The 17765-nt window shown below is 41.0% G+C and overlaps 1 protein-coding gene across 1 annotated transcript in view; it reads left to right on the forward strand.

Annotated features, from left to right (window-relative positions):
• Window positions 1–3441, forward strand: part of cdh16 (cadherin 16, KSP-cadherin) — a 34256-nt gene extending 30815 nt beyond the window's left edge. Inside the window, exons 15-17 of the mRNA XM_054770897.1 lie at window positions 1424–1540; window positions 2554–2670; window positions 2850–3441. Coding sequence (XP_054626872.1) covers window positions 1424–1540; window positions 2554–2670; window positions 2850–2950 — 335 coding nt within the window. The 3' untranslated portion in view covers window positions 2951–3441. The remainder of the gene's footprint in view (window positions 1–1423; window positions 1541–2553; window positions 2671–2849) is intronic.
• Window positions 3442–17765: the final 14324 nt, after the last annotated feature.

The raw sequence follows: 17765 nt of genomic DNA on the forward strand, positions 1-17765 counted from the left end.
AATGAGCAGGTCATTTGTATTCCATGACAGCATACACTATCATCATGGTGTGAATGTTACATTGTTAAAGGACTTTAAGTAGAGTAGAAATGCGTTCACTATATAAGCAGCACATTTCTCAGATCTCAACCACCTTGCAGGAGTTCCATCTGCCGCTTCCCCTCCCTTCTTCCTGTTCTAATTGATTGAGCTCAGCTGTAATTATGACTTGCTGAACTGCGTAATTCGTCTGTCGTCATCAATGTGTTCTTGCCAGCTGATGGAGGCTAAAAGAGGAATCACCCAGAATGCTTTGCACTTTGCCATCAATGCAGTTTTTGTGCCGTAACCCTGCAATGCAAATGAGGACCCACTTATGCCTAATTATCCTTTGCAGTAAAGAGACATGATTCATCCATTCTGTATTTAATGCATTTAATATAATCAAACCTTGTCATTGCAAAAGCGTCCAAAAGAAATCTGCAGAGGTGTAAGGCCACTAATGAAACAGGGCACACAGAGAAGAAAAAACAATGTGTAATCAGCTTCTAAGTGATAAACAGCTTGTGTTGTTTTGACTGACAAATGGAACATGAAGGCGAATGATGGTAAGATGCAAGTGTAGGACCCTCAGATAAGGGTTCAAACAGTTTGATAAACACTTCTGTTTACAGGGCTTTGCTCACGTCATACAGCCAGGCGTGTATTTAAAACTAATTTGCGCAGATAAGATAAAGAGTCACACCTGCCTGCGCTCTTCACAACTGCTACATGGAAGAACGGGAATGAGGTTGGCAGGAGAAACGTTTGACAAAATGTTGGTGTGTGTCTGAGGGAATTTTCATCCAGGGAGGCGCAGGTCTCACTCCACTGTATCTTAATGTTTTGCATCCCAAAAGAGTGAAACCATTCCCGGTTGGGGTGAGATGAGAGGAGAAACATCTTCTAAGACGGTGATACTTAATTGGTGGGTTGGGACCCAAAGGTGGATTGCGAATCTGTTTTCAGTGGGTTGCGGGTCTATGCCTGGCCAGTATGTACTGTATATATGGCATTTGAGAGAGTTTTCAAAAACCCCGTACTTTGTGTAGCCGTTTGTCATTGACTGGTGATGGCGAATCCCGCAGCCAAACCAGTTGAGAACCACTGTTCTAAGACAACCTGAACAGTTCAGCTGTGACTGATTCAATGCCCTGAGAATAAATGACCTGGATGAATGACAATATTCACATGCATACAAACATGGTTAAGCTCTAAACCTCTGGTGCAGGTTTCAGTCTGTGCAATTAAGTAAATACACTGAATTAAATTGCAATTTGAACGTTGCCAAGGTAAATTACTGAAAAGCCAGGGGATGCATGATGATGATTAAGTCACAGTCCTGATTCAATATTAGGTCATTATAATAAATCAGTCCATCATTTGTGATTTTTTTTTTCCTCAGATACTCACACCAACCTGTCCCTAAACGCACCATATCTGGCCCCCGAGGTTTACACCGTGCCCTTCACTATCTCGGACAGCAGCTCTCCTCCCAGGAGCACCTTCATAAACCTACCAGGTAAAAACCAAGTGCAGGGAGGTTGTGAGACTAACACTAAGGAACAATCAATAGAGATTAAATCTCGACATGCACAGTTTTTTTTTTCCATGCCAATATTGATGCCGACAAGTTCCTGCTTCTCAAGACCGATACCGATAACAAATAACGTTTTATATTGATTATTTTTTATTTGTGCACACCTGAAGGTAAGAAGGACTCAAACCAAGTTGGATTTGACAAATTGTACTTGTAGGTTTTTCCTAATAAAAAATGATGACATCACTAGCTATTAACAAAACATATAAAACATATAAAAACAGTGGTGGCTCAGAAGTACAAACCCTGGCTCCAAGGTGTTTACTAGCCGACAAAAAACAATATCTTCAACGACAGTAAAGGGCTAGCATTTAGAGACATTGTTCCAGAATGAAATTACAGATCGTGTTAGCCTTTGGTCATCTCAGGCCAACTTTTTTGCACTTTTCAAATGCTGTGGTGATAGGAACAATCCCCGGCATTGTAGCGATGCTGATGTTTCAGGTGGCTGATAAGGTTTGATGGGTTGAAGCGCAATGTTTTTTCCCTCATTGCAGATCGTTTGGTGGAACTAGCAGCAGAAAAACGGAATGTTCGTTTACAAGTGAGCTCAGGGAAAGTTACGACAGGCCGTCGGAAGTCAGACGTCACAAACAGGAGAAAAAAGGAGCGCTTGATTTGGTCACCAACACAGTACGAGCAATCTCACCTCATTGGAGTTTTTTTAAATTGTCGGTTATCTGAGCTATTTTTTAATGTTATGGTATGACGTCATAATTCTCATAAATGCCCGATAATTATCGTACACCTCTAATTAAATCCAACGTGTTGGTTCAGCCTAGTTCTGTTCTGGTGACTTGATGTTGCTGCTCATCAGCGAAATAGTTCTCCACCATTCACAACCTCCTCTTGGCATGTCACTTCTCTCACATAAGTCTGATAGTCATTGTGCTATGTGATGTGATGACTGGTTCGTTCTATTTTTTTTTGCTTAGTGACTGTGTGCCCTTGCAACATCAGGGGCAACTGCAAAATGCCAGCCAAGCAGCTGCAGGGCATGCCAACTATCCAGTCTGCAGTGGGCATTCTGCTGGGTACATTTGCAGTCATTGGTCAGTATTGATCACTCTGGGCTTTAAAGTTACTGGCAACATCACACATATTATCAAAGAGAATTACTTTTGACAGACTGGGGATTCTGTCTTCATCATTTCTATCATTACTCACGCAACAGGTGATATTGTGATATGGTTTACTAGCTCAGGTGTTGTGCTTTTTTTGTGTTTTATAGGTATTATCCTTGCTGTTGTGTTTGCGAGGCTGTCTTACCAGAACCCCAAACAGCCGGGTAACACGAGCCAGGAGAGAGTTCCTCTAAAAATGTCAATCTAAACATCATGATCACCTGCCAATGCTTATATGCCGCTCAGAAAATATAGATTGTGTATCTACAGTACAGGCCAAACGTTTGGAAACACACAACACAACTGATGGTCCCAACCCCATTAATAAGACAAGTAAGCCTGACAAGGCACAGTGAAAACCATTTCAGGTGACTGGCTCATGAAGCTATTTGAGAGAACACCAAGCGTTTGCAGCGCTATCAAAAAAGCAAAGAGTGGCTACTTTGAGGAATCTGAAATATAAGACATATTTAGAGTTATTTCACACTTTTTGTTTTGCACACAATTCCACATATGTTCAGTCATTGTTTTGAGAATCTACAATGTAAATAATAGAAAATAAAGGAAACGCAATGAACGAGAAGGTGTGTTCAAACCTTTGGCTTGTAATGTATATTTAAAATTCAGTCGGGTAGATGTAAAAAGTAGGTCCTAGGCCTGCCTGCGCCTGGGTTATGCGGCTGTTTGTTACATTTTTAAAGTGTCATTTTAGATGTAGTTTTAGGTATTTTGTTTTAAACTTTATTGCTTGTCTTGTGAAATTGATGAAGAATGATTCTTGTAAAACTGTGATCAAATTAAAAATAATATTATGTGTTGATTTAGATTTCTTTAATCTTCAAGGCAAGTCAAACAAGCCTTTTATTTCAAATGGACAAAGTACAGTAATCCCTCACCACTTTGTGCTTTGAATTTTGCAGCTTCACTCATCACATTTCTTCAGAAATATATTAATTATTGAATCATTCTGTTTTGTGGTTGAATACGGCCTATTGTTTGTTAAAAAAAATATGCATATTTCAGCTAATTTCACATTTATTTTGTCCAAAATACATTTGCACACAAGCACTAGACTTGAACGCCAGAACAACAGGCTTTAATTGCAGGTTTGAATTATCTCACAACAGGCACAATAATCAATAACATGAGCTACTGTTGCGACCGTAACCCACGCCAAGCTAAACCTCAACTCTGAACCCCTGATGTCACTTCCTGTCTACCCCCTAACTCATCTCCCCAAGCACCTGAACACATTTACATCAACACACATGCGCACAAGTCTTATTTATGCCTTAAATGGCTTATTCACTCTTTTATGCCTACTATATTGGGTAATATGAGTGTAAAGGTCACTATAGGTGATAATGTATAATAATATAATAATAATGTTAAAAACTTAGAAGGACGTGAACAGGTTTCCTATGCTCTAACTGCGAAAATATCCGATTCATAAATAAGGAATCCTTCGCGGGAATGCAGTTATCATGGCTGCGTCTGGAACCAATTAAACGCGATAAACAGGGGATTATTGTGGGGATTATTGTGTATTATTATATAGGGGACTGCTTGGACCGCCCATTTTGTGTTGAACTTGCTTTATTTTTGCCCATGTTTTGCCTTTGTGTTCAGCTCATCACTACTGTCACCTGTCCTTCCCTTCCCTTGGGTCCTGCTCCCTTGTGCATTGTTGTCATCAGTGTATTTATTTTCCCGTTTTGATGCAGTCTTTTGTCATGCCCTGCTGACAAAATGCATGTTTTGTTATTCCCTGCTTCCTGTATTTTTAATAATAAAATAACCTGAATGACAAAATAATCTTCATCTCCAAACATCTATTCAATTACATAAATATGTGTAATCAAGTGATAGCAGCTCCATTCTGTACATTTTCAATGTGTGATGACTCACAGAATATTGTGACAATGCTGCTTGTAGCCCACGCAGCCACCACCCATTTATAATAGACTATTTATATCCAGTGAGGAAAAGGACCCTGAGCGAGATGAGAGGGCAGAGGGGAAGTGGACAGCTCGTGGCCTGGGATCAAGTTTTGAGAGGCAGTGAGCCTTCACTGTGGCCATGATGTGTTATGAAGGCTCCTCTGAGGACAGTGATGTTGAGCTGAGAGTGGGGCAAGGCCACAGAAAGAAAGGGAGGTGAGGGTCCCGATCACTTCCAAGTAGCTTGGAAAAAGAGAGATAATCCTACTACTACTCGACACTGAAGGACAGAAGCAGGGTCCATGTTTCCCCAAGTGGCCGGCCCGTTTTCCATTGCTCATTCAGACATAGTCCACCCCTCCCACTAGTCCAAGTCCCCTCCATGCCCCTAGTTATTTTAGTCTTTTTTCGGTGTAGTTTCACTTTACAAACCACATTTCTTCCAGTCTTTCGGTCTCATGGTTTAAACAACTGAATGTCAATTAACAGACTACTGCATATGCGCTAAATGCAATCAGTGGTGTCACTCAGAATATAATAATGTGTACCATGTAATCAACATACTGCAATAAAAATGCAAATTGGCAATATAATATGTTGTTCAGGCGCCTGCTGGACAAACCTGACCTTCAAACTTTCAGGATTTTATTTCCATAATTACAGACAAAATCTGAGACATTTCAACCATACTGTATTTCACATCATATTTTCATAAGTTACAAGTCACAACCATAAATATTTTTTGATAAAGCACACAAAAAACATATTAATATATTGAAGATGATTAGGGTAGCTGGGGTTAAAGGTTATATTGTCTTTGTACTTATTTCTTGTCAGCGATGTGCTTTCTGTTGGTTTCCTTCACTGCTAATCAGCGACTGCTTGGCGTAAACTACTTAACAATGACTAAATTAATTATTAGTAATTATTTTCATCTACTGGTGTAGTCCCATTATCACCAAGAGCAGGACAGCAGGCAAATATATCGCCTATTTAAATTTTAATTGCAGTATGTTGATTACATGTTACGTATTATTATATTCTAAGTGAGACCACAGCATTTATTTGTTTTTATCCTAAGTGGATCAAAAGTACTCATCAAGACAGATCAAGACACATGATGAATGCCTGCTTTCTGTTTCTATGTAACAAACATTTGAACCCTTAAAGGTTAAAACATTAGCATTCTCGCTTGGAAGACATTCTTAGCTGTTTCAGCATCTTGCCCTTTTAGCCAATTATGACTAAATTGCTGGCAATTACTTGCACTTGAAGAGGGTCACAGGCAAAAGGGGTTTTTCCCATGTGAACAATAAATGGATGCAGTGACAGGAATGGTTATTCAAAAGAGCACACAACCTACTGGTGCATTAAGTTGCATCATTTGGACTGAAGTGGTGCAGCTGTCCTCTCTTACAGGAACAACATTTATCAGGAGCTACTGGTAATCTAGTAGAAACGTTGAAAGTATGTTGTCGTTATTGGAAAATAAGACATTAAAAGACGTAACAATGCTTAATACTGGATAGATACACTCTTCATCAAAATTTAAGACCAGTTGAAAAATTTCAAGAATTTACATTTTGCACTGTTGGATCTTAAGGAGGTTCTAAGTAGGGCTTTAAAATACAAAAAGAAGAAATGGGAGTGACACCAAAAAAAAGTGAGTTAACAGTTTATCGCAAACAACCATTAAACTGAAATAGGCTGTTCATCAGCTGATCAAACGTTTTAGACTACAGCTTTTTAAAGCCAAAATCTGGGCAAAAATGTGGATTCAATGTCTTTTTCTGTCAGGTATTCACACTGTCACGGTCTCTTGATGGCAAAGGGAAAAAAAGCCCTCTCACTTTCAACTAAGCTGCATAAGCAAGTTCTCTCTCAGTGCACCATTTCTGCTGAGGTTGGATGCAGTAAGACAGTAACTTTAAACTTTTTATAGGATGCTGAGGGTTATGGAACAAAAATGTCAAGTGGTAGAGCCAAACAAATTTCACCGGCCCTGAGCAAGAGGTTGCGATTGGCTGTCCGTCTAGATATGGGACGATCTTCAGCCCAAATGAAGGTTGTTACTGTTGTCGAATGCAGTCTAATAACCATCAGAAGGCATCGGCAGGAGAAGGGTTTTAAGAACAAAAAAAAAAACATCTTCAAAGGCCTTGTCTCCTTCAATACCATAAAATTGCCCATTTGGAATTGACACAAGAGCACCAAATATGAGACACTGCTGGTCCTACAAAGGCGGAGCCACTGGTGAACACCAAACACTGGCTGACGCCACTTGTGACAGAACAATCTGGGCACAATGGATCTCGCAGAGGCTCGCTCTTCTCTTCCTCTATTTTTGGTCGAGATGAGGAAGGTTTTTGACCATCCCTTTAGATAGAGGGAGGCAGGCAGTCGATTGCTTGATATCAAGCAGAAGGGATGCTCGGTGACTGAATTTCTATTGACTCTAGGGTTTTGGAAGCCGAGAGGGGCTATGACAAGGTCACCTTGCGAAGCATTTTCTGCAAGGCCCTTAATGTCCGCATAAAGGATGAGTTGGCTGTGCGTGATGATATTACGTCTTTGGATTCTCTTATTGACTTAGCCATCTGGTTCGACAATCGACTAAGAGAATGGGACCGTGAGCACACTGAAGAGGAAAAGCCCACCAGCTCAGCGTCGATTGCTCGAGTGACATCGACATCAACGGCTACTGACATGGACAGCAGCTCAGCGGACTCGACTCCTGGCACCTCTTCTGCAATATCGATGGGGGTACTCATGCAGCTTGGAGGAACACGTCTCACCTCATCAGAGCAAGTGTGCCGTCACAGACACCATCTCTGCCTGTACTGCGGTGATCCGGGCCATCAGATCGCCAAGTGTCCGGTTAGACTGTCCAATCCACCAAAAACTAGCAACGAGATCCCACCGGTATCGACGCAGGATCGGTCCTCCAACGTGGATCGATCTACTGCCTCCTTTTGTGAGTATGCTGATAAGTAGCCGCTCCGGCTCAGTGAGATGTGGCCCAACAGGAGACTACAAATCACAGGAACTATTTCTCGGGGGGAAAGAGTGTCCAGGTCTCTGCGTTGATTGACTCGAGGGCTGACAATAGTTTTGGACTCCAGTTTTGTTGAGAAATATGGGTTTGTTAAGGTGAAGCTCCAGTCGGCTAAGGAGGTACACTTCTTAGATGGGCGCCTCCTGGCGGTGGTTACGCACCAGACAAAGTAATTCTCCCTTCGCCTTTCAGGTAATCACCACAAGACCATTCGCTTTTTTATAATCCCGTCTCAATCTGCTCCCGTTTTGTTAGGGTTAACCTGGCTCAAATTACATAATCCTTCCGTTGATTGGGGAAAGAACCGGGTTAATAACTGGAGCGCTTTTCGCCACGCGAACTGCTTCCGCTCTGCAGTACAAGATACGCCGTTTGCTAAATTACTAGCTGAGGAGATTGACCTCTCAGGCGTTCAGACCGAGTATCACGACCTCAGCCAAGTATTCAGTAAGGTTCGAGCCCCCACACTGGCCTTACGACTGCGCTATCAAGTTGCTTTCAGACATGCCGTTACCTAATGCTAGGTTATATAATGTTTCGGGGCTTGGAGCAAGAAGCTCTTAAGGAATACATCTCTTCCTCCTTGGCCGCGAGTCTTATTCGTCTTTCGTCTTCACCGCTGGGGGCAGAGTTTGTCTTTGTGGAAAAGAAGGACAAATCCTTACATCCGTGCATTGATTATCGTGGTCTTAATGTCCTCCTGTGGAGGACTCTTTTTGTATTAAACTTTTGTTCTAAAATGCTGCCTGGTCCTCTCTGCATTTTGGGATTCAAACACTGGCTGACACCCCTCGTGACACCATTAACTTAAAGGCTTTTATTGCAACATTCAAATTTCTATAGATTCTATTGGTAGGATCCACACATATAGTACAAGAACCAGAAGTACAGTTATATTGCAACCTCAAAATAAACAGGATGTCATGTGCATCTGCACAGCAAATAGGGGTTGTGAGAATAAAAATACTTGGAAAAAAATGTGTCCCCTGTGTACTAGTGTAATTTTGTGTTCTGAACCGGAAAAGAGCTTTAACTGCATGTCAAAAGAAATGGACATCTGACACAGTATGTGCGTCACTCGTGCTATTTCAGGCACTTTAGAGCCTGTAATCACTCTTACATTGCAGACTTTCAGACAGGAAGCTGGAAATAAACAATTTGATTCAAGGAGCAGGAGGAATAAATGCATGTGAAAGCAAAGTGGGCTGTAATGCTTCTTTGAGAAAGTGCAGCCCACTCCCTCCAATCAGTGACAAATCAGAAGTGAATTTAAATGACTTTTACACTAAACAAAAAACGCAACACTTGTTTTTGCTCCCATTTTTCATGAGCTGAGCTCAAAAATCTAAAACTTTTTCGATGTAGACTAAAGGCATATTTCTCTCAAATAGTGTTCACAAATCTCTCTAAATCTGTGAGCACTTTTCCTTTGCCGAGATAATCCAGCCACTTCACAGGTATGGCATATCAAGATGCTGATTAGACAACATGATTATTGCACAGTGGCCACAATAAAAAGCCCCGCAAGAATGTGAAGTTTTAATGTACTGGAGATATATGGTGTTTGAACTGAGCACTGCTGTTGAGGTGTTAATGTCAGAATAAAGTTTTAAAAAAGAGTGTCAGATTCTGTGTACCTCTGTCAGGACGCTAAAATGATAATACACCACATTTCACTGTACGTAACAGTACCAGTGTTGTAACATTCGAAATAAGCCACCTTTACACTTGTACAAATTTTGTCTCCACATTGTCCTCCAATTTGCCGTGGCAGTGCGTATCAGTATAGATGGTAGTACGTAGTAGATGGTAGTAAGACTAGTTTGCATGCTGTTTGCATTGTGTTTATGCACTTGGTAAACAGTGAGTGAAAATGGTGTGTATTGGTACAAAATGCACGACTTATGCATTGTCATGACATGCAAGTCAAGCACTGTTTACGTCTGGTGTAAGACATAGTAGGAGCGAAGAACCTTGTTCCAGCATCGGTATGCATCGTCACCACCACTTCCGCATTCGTGAACTAGTCATGGCATAATTTGGTCCAGCTTTGTCCCTTAATGATGCCACGCTATGCAGGCATCACCCCAGCTTCATTAATTTCTCGATTTGCAAGGGACCTACAAGATGTTGAACTCCAGAGAAGAAGCTCACATTGCAGAAAAAAAGGTGTTTATATTATCTTGCAGCTGCGGTAGGGATGGGGGAGAAATGTCCCTCTCTGCAACTTCCAACTCTCTTTCTGTCTCGGTTTCTTTCCTGGACTCTTCTTCAAGTCCAGGCACTGCTGGTCTTGCGCTCCCTCTGCTTGTCTTCTTGGGATGCATCTTGTAGCAGTATTGTTTGGTGACAACTTGGGAAATGTGTAAAATTGGAAAATCAAAGTGTAAAAAGTGTAAAATCAGATCTGAGGTTTCTCGGGTAGTCAAAACACTCCCCAGTGGCAAAGCTCCAGGGGTGGACGAGTTTTTCCCTACTGAGGCTGCTGCCCCTGTGACCCGGACCCCGATAAGCAGAAGAAAATGGATGGATGGATGTAAAATCAAAGTTTGTAGGGGTCTGAAAGTGACATATACCGCCCACATTTTAATGAATAGGTTGCACAATGTTCCTGACAATTGGCAACAAAGGTGGCATGACAGAAATTTTGAACATTTCCAAGTTTTCTGTGCACACCTGCACGTAGCCCCCACACTTTACAAATACATCACACAAATTTAAGACAAATTTACTCAATGCCATGCAAAATTGCAAAAAAACACCTACATGCTTTATTTCCTGATCATGTCTGAAAAGCAAAGACGCTGGAGAGCTCTTATGCTCTTGACAAGACGCAGCCTCTATTTAAAAGGTTGCAATCATTCCATCGCTTTCCGACAGCCTTCATGCCACTCACCATCTACATGCACTGACACATTGACACAAACACGTGTACTGCATGACTGCACCACGCATTCTTTGCACAGATCAATGTGCAGAGCCGCAAGCCATTATAAATAGCAGTAATGAACAAAGTACAAAAAGAATATTTCACACAAAAAGAAACAGATACAATGAGAATGACAGTAGCTGCTGCCACGTTTTATCTTAAGAGTGGTTTGATCTTACAATGAGGGTAATGAACAAACACACACACATTCACACACAGTCCACCTCCAGTCTCTTAGTACATCCAAGATGAGACAAGTGGCCTCTGGCATCACTCATGAACTGATGCATGAGTGGGATGAGACCTGCTGCCCTTGAGTGGTCAAACTTGAGCTGCAATAATGTAGACCCTAGGTCCCCAAAGTGTGGTATGCTAATTATAATGGGGATACCTAAATAAAATCCAGAAACAATGAGGGCCTTACACTCACAATTACGAGTGCACCTGAATGCCACGGCGCAAGGAGAACAGAGCTGAAAGGAGACAGAGTATGACGTTGGTCATTGCTCTGTGTGCATCATATGAACAAATAAGTAAGTTTGATGATTACTTTGTGCATTAACAAAAATCAGAACTACCCGTTTAATATATGATCGTGCATTTTTACTGGAATAACAATAGGCAAGCAGTGTGGATTATGGAGATGCGGCTTGGAAAAATGGGACGACCCAGCTTCCTGCAGAGCCGCATACCAGTACTAGCTGCTATAGAGGGAGATGGAGGCGGCGCCACAGCAGATGGAAGCATGGTTGTAGCGCTAGCGTGAAGACCAGGCTCAAGATCAAGGGGAACTTGATTATCCCCAAGAGGCAATTTGTTCTACAGCCAGCAGTATCACACTGACAACAGACCAACATCCATCCATCCATCCATTTTCTATACCGCTTCTCCTCAACAAACCAACAGTAAATACAAAATTAAAAACAACAAATACAACACCAAGATTACAGTTATTCATCAAAACAGTGGCTCCTGGAACCAAAGAATTCCTCATCCGATTGGTCCTACATTTTTGAACACCGTATGTGCGCCTCAATGGAAGCAACCTGAACTCATCATGCAGGGGATGACTGGGATCAACAAGGATTGATTGAGCCTTTTTCAGAGTCCAACTCTGATACAACACAGCTAAGTCATGAAGTGTGGTGCCAGCAGTTCTGCTGCACACTTTAGTGATGCCCTGCAACCTGTTACTGTTTTTGAGGGTGAGCAGCCCATACCAGCTGCTAAAAGAAAACTTCAGCACTGAATAAAACAAGAATAAAACATTTTCATAAATGTGTTATCCACTTTAAAACTGCCACGTTTCCGGAAAAAAATACATCCTCTGATGAACTTTTTTACATACGGCATCCACCTGAGACTCGAATGTTAGCCTGTGGTCCAGCACCATTCCAAGATACGTCTACAGCTGAACCACCATGATCAGAGTCATCATGAGAAGAGACAAAGAGTCATCTGCAAATTTGAGGATATTCCGGAGCCTGTGGACTTTGGCACTCATTGGTATACAAGACAAATAAAAGAAGGGAGAGGACACACCCCTGTGGCAACCCAGTGGAAAATAAAGGAACATCAGATAAAACACTGTTTACTCTCACATGCTGTTACGTCTCAGATAAAAAGTCCATCAACCGTGATATGAGGCCAGGCTCAATGCTGTGAATGCTCTTCAGTCTATCTGCTAAAATATACGGTTGGATGCAATTAAAAGCTGAGGAAAAGTCAATAAAAACTAGGCGCACACAAGTCATTGCACCTTCCAGATGCGTCGGGGTCAGATGAAGCAGAGTACCGATCGCATCATCAACCCCCCTGCCAGACCTATAACCAAACTGGAGTGGATCCAGATTCGCCTGAACAAAATTCAAAAGCTCCCCATTGACAATTTTCTCAAATGTTTTCATCACCGGAGAAGTGAGAGCCACAGGTCTATCATCATTAAGAGCCTCTGGAAAGTTCATTTTGGGCAGAGGAACAATAATAGAATCCTTTCTCACACAAGGAACCCTTTGAAGTTGGAGGACAAATTGAAAATAAAAGAAAAATGTCCGCAAAATTTTTCCGCACAATCCCCAATACCATCTCTAACACCACTAAAAGGTTTCAGGACCTGATCCCTGCCCACCTGCACAGTGGTCTGTTCAGAGGTATTTTTAAAAACTGACAACTCCTTACTAAAATCGTGGATATTAAAATGGTTATAAAAAATGTTCAGCGCATTTGTCAGCTCAAAATTAGACTTGTCTTTCTGGGAGATGACACCCTTTTCAAGAGGCATCCCCATCATGGATTTGATCCCCTCCCAGGCTGGGCGGGAGTTTGCAGAGCTGAGGAGCTTCTCCACTTTGTCCTCATAGCAGAACTTTGCAGCCTTCAAATCTTTCCTCACTTGTCTCTGAAGCTCCTTATATCGGGTCATGTCACCCTGGTTAAAGCAAACATTACGCTGTGTGATCAAATTTTTCAGAGATTTAGCTATCCAAGGCTTATTATTTGGATATGCTGAAATGAATTTCCGGGGAATGACCAAGCGTTCACAAAAAGTAACATATGCCCAAATAGTCTCAGTCAGTTCATCCAAATTCACACAGGCTTCTTTAAATACCACCCAGTCCGTACATTTTTAACAGTCCTGGAGACACTGAAAGGAGTCCTCTGACCAATCTTCACTCTGGTTTGTTTCTCCTCAGGACCAGTTTGTATGACGGAACTAAATAAACCACATTATGGTCTGACATGCCGAGTGGAGCTCTGCGGAGGGATTTTTAAACTCCCTTTACGGATCCAAAAAAAGGTCCAGATGTTTCGCCAGGTGTGTTGGACAAGTGACATACTGGTAAAAATTACCCAAAGACTTTGCCGGTTTACAGTTGTTATAATCACCCATAATAAAGTTTGGTGTGTCCAGCACCATGCTTTGTAGCTGCTGCACGGTATTAGCCATAGCCCGGGTTACATTTGTCCACAATACACTCCACAAACAAGCTACTGGTGGTCCTTGGTGCTTGATGCACTCCCATAAATTATTTAAAACCGTAGTTTTTATCCAGTTACTTGAGCGTTTTGGTTTGGCAATATGAAACTCGATCAAAAAATGGTTATGTGAGCGCAGCAGGAGAATACGTAGTCATTTGGAGCGGCACCGAACAACGTCTCTATCGCTGTTTATTGTTAACGCCCCTTTACGGTGTGCAAGCGAACTACAGGAATCCACGTATTGTTTTCTCTTTTTTATCACTGTTTCATGCAATTCTTGTATTTAATCTTTTTATTTTTGTATTTTATATATCTTTCATGTGTTCTGTGTACAGTGTGAGTGACTTTGATGTTAATTTAGGTATAAGTTCGGTATAATATTCCAACTTTACGTCATTTGAACGTAACTTGTTCGTTAACTAATGACCTCCTGTATATGGAAAACATGATGGGGTTTTTTTACCATCAAAATGCAACATACAGTACATCTTATTTCTAACAGAGATCAGCAGCATTATTTGGAACTATTTGTGTGGCCACATGTTGCCAGGCATACTTCCTAGGCGCCACAGGCCGTTGAAAAAATTGCTTATGCCAACCAGGCTGTTTGATTAGATAATACTACTGATAAAAATGAAATGAAAAATGTATTACACCTGACAAGACTGTGATAACTTTAGTTATCCAGATTATTTTGAAATTGAATTGCTGCTTTATACTAAATCTGAGATATTATACTAATGTATTCGCACCTGAACCAAAGAAAAACAGTAGAACTGGAAAGTGTTATTTTCAGGAAACCTCAAAATATTTACTCAGGGGATCATATGGCTATAATGACAGTCGTAAGTTGAAATGTTAAATGAATATAAAATAATATTTTAAAATATATATTTAAGTAAAAAGAAAAATGTGGTAGTTCATGCTATACTAAAAACCAAACACACCAGAGGACAGTGAAGCAGATACCCTGACCTAGTTGTTGAATAAAGTCACATTTGTTGGTTTCTCTATTTTTCTTTAACAGTGAAACAGCCTTCATTAACAGCGTAATAGTTTGGAGCAGTTATAATACTGACAATCATCATTTGACAAAAGTGAACATGCCATGAGGACAAAGTTCCATAAACCCTAATTGGATGGAAAGAATCCGAGTGTAAGAATCATCAGGCTGTTAACTCAGCAGCTGTTAGGCTGTTTGTTTCTCGAAAGGGTGCAGGTTGACCAGTATTGGAGGCCCTCTGACGACCGTTTTTACTGGACGGTGCTTTCCAACAAGCGGTTGAGGGTTTGGCACACATGTGATCTAATGAACAGTGACTGGAAAGCCTTGCAAGTGGTGCTGTCAACACCAGGACATAAATAAAGCTAAAGATAGGGCAATGCGGCTTCAGCGCAGCCTTCTGGTCAGACGTAGGCTTTTTATAGAAACACTCTGATTTATAAAAGGCTAACAGGGCTATTTTTTGACCCCATGGGCTTGAGGGTTAGTGATCTTGGAAACTTGGGTGCATGACTGACCCCTCTGCCTTGAATGTGTTGGTGGGGTGGCTTGTGGGCGTTGCAGCAGATAGCAGATGAGCCAGAAGCCTGTGATGTGCTGGAGAAGATCCAAGAGAGGTGATCACAAGGGTTTCTCTTTGTTAGACCTTTTTATACATCATATCGCATCTTTATGGGCCTGTCTGGTAATGAAATAAAAATAAAGGGTTTCTTACTCAGCGTCTGCTTCACCTCAATTGCAAACAGACAGGCATTTTTGGTCTAAATTGTATCATACCTTTCATAAACAAGTAAAATTTTCATTGTACAGTCATCCCTCTCAATATTGATGGTAGACTATGGTCTATTATTAGTCAAAACATATTGAAATACAAGTGATACGGTCACTAGGTGGCAGTAATGACACCAAACATTGAGACATTGTCTTACATTACATTACCTTAACACAGCATGAAGTCAGCCATGGCGTGTCCAACATGATAGAGTGAAAAAAAGTTCTCCCATTCCATGTACATGTGATACGTGTTTAGCTTCCTAAGTCTAGAAGAAATAAATTCAAGGCTAACTGGTTTGCTTGCTAGCTCGCTAGCTTGCTAGCTAGGGGCTGTCTCGTGTTCCTGCAGCATAAGAATTGCAATGTGGTGTAAACAATGAATAATATGAGTGCAAAGGTGACTATAGGAGTATTTTTTCATGTCTACATGGCTGTGTTGTTAATAGAATTGTCTCTGATTAAGGATTTTCATAGCCAAATCAGATTTGTTAAATTTTGTTCATAGTCGACTAATATTCAAATGTTTTTTTTAAGAGTAGACCTAATAGCAAATAAACAGATCTCATTTGCTACTTTTTCCACCTGAAAAAAACAAGCTAAAGCACTCAGATTAAAAATAAACATGGTGCTACAACATTACCTTAGTTCATTTAGTAACACAGAGAGGAAGATGAACAACACCAGAAAAGTGCACATAAAATACGAACAGCATGGCTTGAAAAACAACCTGCCAAAACTGCTAAAATATAAAATATAAAATATTAGCTGCCTAAATTCTTGCCTTAAAATTCATTGCCGGGATATAAAATGAAGTTGTCCTAACAGCCTTAGTTACTTAGTTAGTTAGGCCCATCGCTTCTGCTGGAGCATAGACTGCCGACAACAGTGCGCCAGAGTGCTCTGTCCTGGGCTGCTCTCACCTAACAGCCTTAACCGCTTTAAATGATATTCAGTAATGTGCCAATGATGTTGGTGGCTGTATGTAAAAAGCTGCTGACACCACTTGCACTTCACTTTCTGGAGTCATCTTTAACCTTACCAAAATACTTCCACACTTTCAATAATTTTTTGTAGCCATTATGAGCCAATAAGTCCGTCGTTGGTGACCGTCTTCCTCGCGTTCAAAGCTTGCGCTCACCTCAACTCCATTGGATTGTGGTACTGAAGTGGGTGATTTTATTAATGCGTGATAAGTATAGGTTTCTGTTAAACACACCCGCCATTTTCAATTCTTTATTAGCACAAATTGTTTGTTTTTGTATGAAAATAGGCTATTATACAACAAAAACAAAGGCATTCTTTGTAAAAATGTACCGCTATGCTCAGCAGCAGTCGTGATGATCCGATGGCCAGATTGATTTTCAAATTAGACTCCTCTGAATCGAATTGTCGAATAATCAACTATTCTAAGATACTCCTAGTTCTTAATACAGTTTTATAACAAAACGCCCTTGTTAGCAGCTTGCTAATACATGAAAACAGAAATCAGCTTCGTCACCTGTCTATGATGTCTTCAGCGATTGACTCTTTGGTAACGAACCGTTAGCAAAGGGTCAGTTAACATATAGACAAACAACCATTCACACTCACATTCTTACCTATGGACAATTTAGAGCCGCGTGCGCACGTCGTGTTTGACCCTCAGCCCACACTGTAGTTTGAGAAAGTTGTGACAATGGAGCCACAAGCGGGAACAAATATTGAGCAGAAATAGACAAACAAAAGGGTATTTTAATCGGTAAATTTAGCTTGAAAGCCCAGGCAGATGGCTCTCGCAACAAGACCAAAGTTATTTGTATCTACTGTTGCTGTGATTTGAATCGTCACAGACTACGTCGACCTGCTTGAGAGAAGCGAGCTGCGAGAAGCACTGCCGGTATTTTTTATTGTCATTTATGCAGCGGTATCTTGGCATACGAGTGTCCCAACTAACAAGTGTTTTTTTGTTTTTTTTTAGATAGTTTCTCAACTGATTTTTTTGCTTGGAACTGCGAGCAAAAATGTGGGTACGAGCGGCTATTTAACGGCAGGCATAGCCAAGGACAGCTATTTGGGGGCTTATATCAATGTGACCTTAGCTTAAATCTGTTTAAGCCGATCCCAGTTGATTTTGTGCACATCGGACAGGAAAACAAATCCTCCCCAAAAGAAACTTTATATACCAGCTTTAACACTGTTTATTGCAATAATGTGCCCTCTGGAGCCAATGCTGCATTAACAGAATTAGTCAAGAATGTAAATACACCTGGCAGTAGAGCCTCCTGAATGTCGTTTCATATGTCAAATCCACAATCTAAATATCTCCGACAGTGATTTTAAGCATGTATGAAATGAATATGCTGT

This window comes from Dunckerocampus dactyliophorus, chromosome 3 (assembly GCF_027744805.1).
Source record: "Dunckerocampus dactyliophorus isolate RoL2022-P2 chromosome 3, RoL_Ddac_1.1, whole genome shotgun sequence".
In the NCBI taxonomy this organism is placed as follows: domain Eukaryota; kingdom Metazoa; phylum Chordata; class Actinopteri; order Syngnathiformes; family Syngnathidae; genus Dunckerocampus; species Dunckerocampus dactyliophorus.